This window comes from Terrapene carolina, unplaced genomic scaffold (genome assembly GCF_002925995.2).
Source record: "Terrapene carolina triunguis isolate 2854851 unplaced genomic scaffold, T_m_triunguis-2.0 Scaffold84, whole genome shotgun sequence".
Taxonomy (NCBI): domain Eukaryota; kingdom Metazoa; phylum Chordata; order Testudines; family Emydidae; genus Terrapene; species Terrapene triunguis.
This window is the reverse complement of record NW_020664435.1, coordinates 9825388-9835297: the sequence shown is the minus strand read 5'-3', so window position 1 is coordinate 9835297 and position 9910 is coordinate 9825388. Positions and strand designations below refer to the sequence as shown.

The 9910-nt window shown below is 42.7% G+C and overlaps 1 protein-coding gene across 1 annotated transcript in view; it reads right to left on the bottom strand.

Moving 5' to 3' along the window:
* Window positions 1-432: 432 nt before the first annotated feature.
* EFHB (EF-hand domain family member B) overlaps window positions 433-9910 on the bottom strand; it is a 33082-nt gene continuing 23604 nt past the window's right edge. Inside the window, 1 exon segment of the mRNA XM_026649342.1 lies at window positions 433-685. Within this exon segment, the coding sequence (XP_026505127.1) occupies window positions 524-685 (162 nt within the window). The 3' untranslated portion in view covers window positions 433-523.

Sequence of the window (9910 nt, the reverse complement as noted above, 5' to 3'; positions counted from 1 at the left end):
CAATTTATAAGCAAATAATATATCTAGTCCTGTTCCCACTGAAATCAGTGGTCCAATTCCCAGACTTTAATGGGGGATAAGCTTCATATATATGCGGTCTCCTACGGTCCTTACAGAAGGACTATAGATTGGATTCTAAGGCTACGTCTACACTACGGGGGGGGATCGATTTCAGATACGCAAATTCAGCTACGGGAATAGCGTAGCTGAATTCGATGTATCTGATCCGACTTACCCCGCTGTGAGGATGGCGGCAAATCGACCACCGCGGCTCCCCCGTCGACGGCGCTTACTCCTACCTGGGCTGGTGGAGTACGCGCGTCGATTCGGGGATCAATTATCGCGTCCCAACGAGACGCGATAAATCAATCCCCGAGAGATCGATTTCTACCCGCCGATCCGGGCGGGTAGTGAAGACAAGCCCTAATTCTGTAAACACAATACATTTAAACATTTGTTCTAGTCAATACCAAAGTTATGGCAGATTTTATTTTAAATAAAATACCACAAAGAATAGAAAATCTCAACTGCATTTTGTGTGTGATGCTTGTATCTCATCCAGTATATTTCTGATGGATTCTACACAGACGTCTCCTCTGTGATGTTTCATGCAGGCCTGCTTCCATACTTCTTCAAAGTTTTGATCTGAAATGCTCACTCCGATGTTACGGAGAATTTGTGCAATCTGTAAAGTAATATGTGATGGAATTAATTTTGGTCAGCATTTACTTTAATTAATATAGGGGCTGATCTTGCATCCATTATTCACATGAGGAATCTTAATCTGTCTAGGAGTGAAGTTCGCCATTAATGAAGACTACAGGCCAAACCCTGGAGTGCTTAACCAAGCCAGCTCCCATTAAAGTTAATGTGAGTTTTATCCAAGGAAGGACTAAGGACTGCAAGATTTGGCCCTAAATGTATAAACTAGGTTAATGCAGCTTAAAGGTTCAGAAAGCAAGCACACAGAGTTCAGGAAATTTATAAGTTAAGGTTTCCAAAGAATCCTAATAAAACCATGCTACTAATCCATTATCTTTTATTCTTTACATTTATCAACATAAATATTATATTAAAGACTACATTTAACAAGGAAAACATGTCTTGAAAATGCTATGGGCCAGATCCTCAGGTGGTGTACATCAGCATAGCAAGGTTGATTTCAATGAAGCTACCCCAATTTACACCAGCTTTGGATCTAGCCCTACTTATATACAACGAGATTGATTTTACACCAATGTAATGGAATAGAGGATCAAGCCCCTTAGTTTTTTTAGTTTCTCACATACATATTTACTCTGCATAACAATAATTACTACAAGCTGTGGCGCTGTAGTACTTGCCTAACAGGTAGAGCAGAGTGTGGGTGGAATATTGCCATTCCATATACATTTGTTCTTTTTCACTGCTTGTCTTTATTTTAGTATATTTTATTTTGTGCATGTTTCTTTGTTTCACATGATTTTTTCTGATCTTTACTATTAATTCAGGGATTTCTCCCCTAACCTTTGTTCAGCCAAGAACTGGCTGCAAGGCAGCTGCACCAGACAGAGTTACTTCTTTATGGATATTGTTTTTCATTCCAGTAGCTTTTTGGTATACCCTCCACCACCTAGTGAGTGGTGGAGTTCCCAGTTTAGTTGCCAACCAACCAACCTTTGTACTAGCTTGTGATGAATTTATTGGTAATTTTTATTGATAAAAACAGACTAAATCTTATTTTTCTTACAATCTCATAGAAGTCAATGGGATGACTCATGGGATAAAGATGAACAAGATTTGGCCTGATAAATCTTTAACCTTTAACATTCATAGCTTCCTACACTAAAAACAATACTACAATGCCATTTAAGTATACTGTTCTAGGAGACCTTTATCAACACCCCCATAGGGAGTATAAAACATTCTGAGCCCCATTAACCCAGTTTAAAACTACCACATGTACGTACCTCTATACTAGGTCATTATGTAGCCTGAGTGTTTCATTTTCAAAAGTCATAGTATAAAAAATTATAAAAATTAAATGTGAAAAAATATACCAACAGATATAAAATACTCACTTGACAAATTCACAAATCAAGGGTCAGTTTATCTGACTCAACTACCACATTCACAGTCTCTTTTACGCATGTTTATTGTCCAAACTTAGATCAAATCAACAAAAACACAGTTCCTCAACTCACCCTGGGATGTAGCTCACAAGACATTTTCTTTCTTTACTTCTCAGGGACTTCTGCCTCCTGTCCCAGGGACTCTGGTAGTCCTAGTTCTCCCAGGCAAGCTCCCTATTCCCAAGGAGGAGGCAGTGAGAGCCCTCTCTGCCTCTTTCCTGATTAGCTCTCAGCTCACCATCGAGGCTCCCCCTCGCCTCTCATTGAGGCTTCCCTCGCCTCTCTTTAAGCTCAGGTGCCCCCTTTTAAAGCTCAAAGTATTACAAGTGACATAATTGCCCCCCCCCTTAGGCCTTGTCTACTCCTAAGGAAAGCCTTAAAAACCCAGCCTTCCTCCAGGGCCCCCACCTAAAGTGGACCCCAAACACTACCCCAGACTTTTACCATACCAAAACAAAACCTATTTTACATACAACACTCCAGATAAAGTCATACACATTAGGATTTCCCAAACTCCCTCCTCCCCCAGCCACAACAAGTCCTTAAAACAGTCCCTGCAGGAACACGTCTCTAACTCCATGCCACTCTGGGTCCTCTGTAGTGTGACCAGCCTTACAGTCCATACCCTCCTCCTTTATCCAAAATTCTGCCTTACTTCAAACTGCTTTTATGTTTCCCTCCAAAATTATTTCACTGCTACTCGGGCAACCCTTACATCCTAGTAGCCTTCCTCCCAGAGGCCCACCAGAGTTCCTCCATATCATCCTCAATCACAGCCCTCTTCTTTCTCCTAGCTGCCAGGGTCATAGAGGGATCTTTGCCTGGTGTCTTGCCTGAACCTCTATAAGCTGAAGGGGGTTGACAGCCATCCCCACATCATCACTGGAGGCAAAGTCTGCATCCCCCCCTCAGGAGATCATTTAACCTCCATATTCATCTCAACCTTGCCCCAGCTTGTCTCTGTGATCATACTCTTCTCCTCCCACTCCCTACTGCGTTGGTCCACTTTCCCAACAGCCTCTGTATTGGTGCTGTGGGACAAGCACTCTCTTTTTAGCTTGTCGCACATTTTGCCACCACATCTGACTATTCTGGGTTTATCCAATTTTGGGGTCCCCTTCTTTTCTCTTGCTGCAACTTTTTTCCCTATGAGGGCAGTGCCTTTTAAATGTCCTGCTGTCCCACAGGCACAACCTAGCAGCCCTGTCCTTGTTTTAGCATCAGACAGAATATCAGCCAGAGCCCTTACAGTGTCTTTTGCATCCTGCTGTGCAGAGTCACCCTTGCCATCATTGTTCCTGTAGGGGCAGGTCCTCCCAATGTGGCCTTCCCACCCACACGCATAGTTTGCCCTCAGCTGGGACTCAGGCCTCCTTGCCTGGTACCTGCCACTACTAACAGTTTCCCTTTGCAGAATCTCCATCATGTACTGCTGCTGCTTCTCTGCTGCCTCCGCCCACCTCTGCATGTCCAGCAGAGGTGAAAGTAAGCCAGTACAGTCCGGTACTGTGTACCGGCAAGAGCCAGTATGCCGTGCCGGACTGCACTGGCTTCCGCGGCCGGGATTAAAAGGGCTCTGGGCTCCCCGCAGTGGCGGGGAGCTCCGAGCCCTTTAAATCCCGCCCGCAGCTCCGGCGGGTGGCCTGGGGCCGGGATTTAAAGGGCCCAGAGCGCCGCAGCGGCCGGAGCCCCGGGCCCTTTAATTTGCCCGTGAGACCCAGGGGCTCCCAGCCACCTCTGCAGCTGGGAGCCCCGGGTTGATTTAAAGGCCCCAGGGCCTTTAAATCTTGAGAGGTCCCGCCTCTTCCGGTTGAGGCCACGCCTTTTCCGAATGAGGCCACGCCCCCTCAGGACTCCGGCAGTACCGGTAAGTTCTATAAGTTACTTTCACTCCTGATGTCTCTTTTGATTCATCAGAATCTGCAGGAGGACTAGTTAGGTTTGCTGCTGTTGGTTGCCCACTTCCCAGAAATGAAGCAGGAAGCCGGGCAGTTGCTGCTGTTCCTCCATATACCAGTTAAAGAAGGTAAATATTCCAGGGCTGAAGAGGACCTCACGGCCTTTTGGCTCCCTCTTTTCCCTCTTCCTTTAAAAAAAAAAAACCCACTCAGGACTGGCCTCACTCTCCCCTTGTATCAGGGCCCATTCAAATTGCCTGCATTCTCCACCATGTGTAACAAGGCAGGGCTTTTCCCCAGCATGTGAAGGACTCACTGCCACACCCACAGTCTCTTTTATGTGGTTTTATTGACCGAACTTAGGTCAAATCAACAAAAACACAATTCCTCAACTCACTCTAGGCTATAGCTCCCAGTGATTTTCCCCCCTTTAGTTCTCTGGTTCCTTCTGCCTCCCCTCTCAAGGGACTCTGGCAGTCTTCCTGCTCCTGTTTCCCTGCCTCCCAACCCAGGAGACTCTGGCAGCCCTAACTCTCCAGGGATTCATATTCCCAGGGAGCGGGCAGTGACAGCCCCATGCTACTCTCTCTACCCCTTTCCTGATTGGCAGTCAGCCTGACTCACCCAGCTACTCCCTCAACAGGTCTCTCTAAGCCCAGGTGCCCTCTTTTAAAGCTCAACAGGGGTCAACTGAACCAACAGTCACAATTGCATTGGCCCTGCTCACTCTTAAAGAGCCAGTGTCAGCCTGTGACATCTTCCCATCTTGAAAACCATCCCAGGCACAATATCTGCTCCCCTACCCTTTACTGTGATGGTCATGTTGATATTGAATAAGTGAATGACGTTATTTGCCAGTCAAAATAAACTCATTCACTCTAAGGGCCTGATTTGTAGCCCAATGAAAAGACTCTCATTGACTCCAAAGGGCACTGGAACAGGCTCTGATCCAGGACAGCACTAAAGCGCATGCTTAAGTCCCAATGTGTTCAATAAAGTTAAACATGTGCTTAAGAGCTTTCCCGATTAGGAATGCTTTCTTCAATTGGGGTGTAGTGAGAACAATTTTTCAGTATGGTCTTAACCTATACTGTTTTATTGGTTAGTAATCTTGTGTCCGCTTTGATTTCTTGTAATGAAGGCTTTTGTAATGAATTGAGGGTCATATTGTGTAACTGACTATTAAGCAAACTCCTCATTGATTTCAATAGGGCTTTTTGCTCAAAAACAGATGGCATGATACAGTCCCAGGTTTTTAAATTATAATTTCATTAGCCATTGCCTGTTTGAGAAAAATTAATTCTCAATATCAAAATAAATTAAAAATTAAACAGAATTATTGAAATATGCAATGCACTGCATGAGTACAGGATGATTTAACACTTTATTGCTGTCTCCTATGTTCTGCATAAACTGGATAGTTTATAATGGAGTTTGACATTTCAGACTACATTATAACTTCAGAGAACAGTTTTGTCTAATGCATAATAGGCTTATCAATGAAGCATAAATTCTATTTGCTATTAGCTATATTCTGTGCACATGGATTTCCTGCTTCAGACAGATTATAAAATGTTAATACACTCATGTGCAAGTCATTCTGAGGAATTCTGACAAGTCATCTTTTATATCTGAGGCCTCTAATTAGCAGTATACCTTACTGTAAAATACCTAACCACGCTCCAAGTGCACTTTCAAGCATGACTGAATACTTTATATAATAAAATGACCAAGGGAGGGAAGGAGGTTGTTGAGTCCCCTTTTTTAATTTTAGATTTGAATTTTATGTTTTGAGTTAGTATTATCTTAGAACTTTAATAGGCATCTCTTTAAAGTAATAAAATCAGCTCTTAATTTGTAACGTTGCTGGCATTAGAAAATACAAGAAAAGTAGTATTCAGTAATAAAACAGTGAAACAGTACAGAATAATGGAAGATACACAAGCCATTGATAAATTAGATTTTCACACTGAGATGTTTAAGTGTGTGTGAGAGAGGGATGGGAGTCCTACCAGAAATAATGATTTTCTCTGATTTTCCATTGCCAGGACAAAAATGTAAATAAAAAGTCTGTGTTCCTTCATACCCTTTGCATTAAATGTGAGAAATTCATTAAAAATGCTGACACATTAATATATTTTCAAAAATAACCAGCCTATTCCAGTCATTTGGTTTTATAAAACACATACAACATATCCTATCACAACCAGTTCCTGCCCCATTCCTCTGCAGGTGCAAGAGACCCAAAACACAGCTGAACTGCCTCAATTCTATTATAATGCAGGAGAGGGGGGCCTCTAAGGGTATGTCTACACTGCAGTTAAACACCCGCGGCTGGCCCGTGTCAGCTGACTCAGGTTTGCAGGGCTCGGGCTAGGGAGCTATTTAATTGTGGTATAGACGTTTAGGTTTGGGCTGAAGTCCAGGCTCTGGGAGCCCACACTGGGGAAGAGTCCCAAAGCTTGTGCTCCAGCCCAAGCCCAAATGTCTACACTGCAAATAAGCAGCCTCTTAGACCGAGCCCCACGAATCCGAATCAGCTGACACAGGCCAGCCACGGGTGTTCAATTGCAGTGTAGACATGCCCTGAAGTTCTAGATATGAAAATTGTGCAACCCCTGTACAAAACCACTGCACCATTCAGTGACATCTTTCTCCACAGCAGAACAGACAGGGTGATTTGGGATGGGGCCAGGCTAGTAGGTCTATGACTATGTGGATAATCTGGTTTAAACCTCCACAAGGGGGAAGGAGTGCAGACATTATTGCATCCATGGAAGATAGAAACTGTCCCCCCATCTCTCACAGAGACTGCCTATTAACGTGGGCTTTGCAAAAAAGTTTAGAATTTGGCCCTCTGTGAGTGGTAAGGTGATAGGGAACAGCCAGCATGGATTTGTAAAGAACAAATCATGTCAAACCAATCTGATAGCTTTCTTCGATAGGATAACGAGTCTTGTGGATAAGGGAGAAGCTGTGGATGTGGTATACCTAGACTTTAGTAAGGCATTTGATACGGTCTCGCATGATATTCTTATCGACAAACTAGGCAAATACAATTTAGATGGGGCTACTATAAGGTGGGTGCATAACTGGCTGGATAACCGTACTCAGAGAGTTGTTATTAATGGTTCCCAATCCTGCTGGAAAGGCATAACGAGTGGGGTTCCGCAGGGGTCTGTTTTGGGACCGGCTCTGTTCAATATCTTCATTAACGACTTAGATATTGGTATAGAAAGTACGATTATTAAGTTTGCGGATGATACCAAACTGGGAGGGATTGCAACTGCTTTGGAGGACAGGGTCATAATTCAAAATGATCTGGACAAATTGGAGAAATGGTCTGAGTTAAACAGGATGAAGTTTAACAAAGACAAATGCAAAGTGCTCCACTTAGGAAGAAAAAATCAGTTTCACACATACAGAATGGGAAGAGACTGTCTAGGAAGGAGTACGGCAGAAAGGGATCTAGGGGTTATAGTGGACCACAAGCTAAATATGAGTCAACAGTGTGATGCTGTTGCAAAAAAAGCAAACGTGATTCTGGGATGTATTAACAGGTGTGTTGTGAGCAAGACACGAGAAGTCATTCTTCCGCTCTACTCTGCTCTGGTTAGGCCTCAGCTGGAGTATTGTGTCCAGTTCTGGGCACCGCATTTCAAGAAAGATGTGGAGAAATTGGAAAGGGTCCAGAGAAGAGCAACAAGAATGATTAAAGGTCTTGAGAACATGACCTATGAAGGAAGGCTGAAAGAATTGGGTTTGTTTAGTTTGGAAAAGAGAAGACTGAGAGGGGACATGATAGCAGTTTTCAGGTATCTAAAAGGGTGTCATAAGGAGGAGGGAGAAAACTTGTTCACCTTAGCCTCTGAGGATAGAACAAGAAGCAATGGGCTTAAACTGCAGCAAGGGAGGTCTAGGTTGGACATTAGGAAAAAGTTCCTAACTGTCAGGGTGGTTAAACACTGGAATAAATTGCCTAGGGAGGTTGTGGAATCTCCATCTCTGGAGATATTTAAGAGTAGGTTAGATAAATGTCTATCAGGGATGGTCTAGACAGTATTTGGTCCTGCCATGCGGGCAGGGGACTGGACTCGATGACCTCTCGAGGTCCCTTCCAGTCCTAGAATCTATGAATCTATGAATAATGGGTGACATCTAGCAAAATTGTAAAACTACCTGAAGTAAACTTAGGTGACAGCATACTTAGGGTATTTGTCATTTGACAAATGTTTTAGGGTGATATAAATGTGATAAAGTTCTTATCATTTAGATAATAGGATGCCAAGGTAACAAAGTAACTGACATGATGATTTTTCTTCTGTTATAGCAATGACATATGCTCAAATGATATGTATAAGGGGTAAACATTTGAGAGCAGTATTTGTGTAATGGGAGCAAGTGCATCAGCAATCAAAGCTCACAACTTCAAGGAAGAAATCCTGGAATATTTCTGTCTAAAATCAGCTAAAAGAATAGAGCCAGTCAGAGTAGAACTATCATTCTATAAATGTACTATAAAAATGCTTTTGTATGAATTACATTCAGTGAAAAGGGCAACAAACTTAAAGGGACTCCCAGGAACATAATAAATTAAATCTGGATTAACAGTTTTGCACCTTAATTGCAGCACCCTGAAAAGTAGAGGGAAACTTTGGGGATCACAATGGGGGAGGGAGGAAAGGAATGAGGTAAATGCTATAGATGTGTTCGGTGAAGTGAGAACACTTCAAAAGTTCTGGAGGTTTAGAAAAGCATCTGTATATTTGTATGTTTTTCCTGAGTTTTGCCCACCATTATTATTAAAAAAAATCTACTACTTGTGAAAATGAGTCTAAAACTGAAATATCACTCAAAGACTGAACTTCTGTGTATAATAATGTGAACAAAAACTATGTTTGGTGACAGCTATGGTTGCATCACAACCCAGTCCGCTAACTGAAAACCAGGAAGTGTGAAAATAAAAAAGTTAGTCTCCAATATTCTTTGCCATGTTCACATCACTTACAACGCTGTCAACACCACAGTCCAGCATTTCACAAGGCATCCGCTCCAACACATACCACAAAATAATACCATGATGCTCTGTACCTCGGGGGAACACCCAGCACCCTCATGTTCATCTTTATCAAGAGCCCAATCTTATCATTGGCAGTCAATGGGAATTTTTCTAGAATGCAACTACATCTTTGTACACCTCTACCCCAATATAACGCTGTCCTCAGGAGCCAAAAAATCTTACAGCATTATATCGAACTTGCTTTGATCCATGGGAGCGTGCAGCCCCCCCACCCCACCCCCGGAGCGCTGCTTTACCGTGTTATATCTGAATTCGTGTTATATCGGGTTGCGTTATATCAGGGTAGAGGTGTATGTATGAAATTCTCTTCTCTCATCCTCTCTTTGTAATCTTTTTATTAATCTTTTTTCATAATGTTTTTTAGAAGTCTGCATTCTGAAGACTGAAGAAATCAGAAATTTTTTGAAGACACGATGTCCCTGATTCAGCAAAGCACGTAAGTATGTGTTTAAGTGGTTTGCTGAATTGGGACCTATATGGTACTTAATTCGTAATGAAAGAGGTGTCGGGGCTCCAGCAATTATGTGCCAGGGGCATAACCAATTTTTTTTTACATTCATAATTGATGAAGCAAGCCCAGAGGTGCCGGGACTATGAACTGCCAAGCCTAGAGGTGCAGGGGGGCTCAGCCCTGGCAAGCCCTAGCATAAATTAAGCACTGGACTTATATTTGTACAACTTATACAGTATGTCTGACATCATATATTTCATGTAAGTGCTATATTGTCATTATCTGAGCTTAGGAGGTTTTGTATATGTAAAGACACTGTGGATAAAATTTTCAAAATCACCTAAGTGACTTAGCCTTCTAAGTGATATAG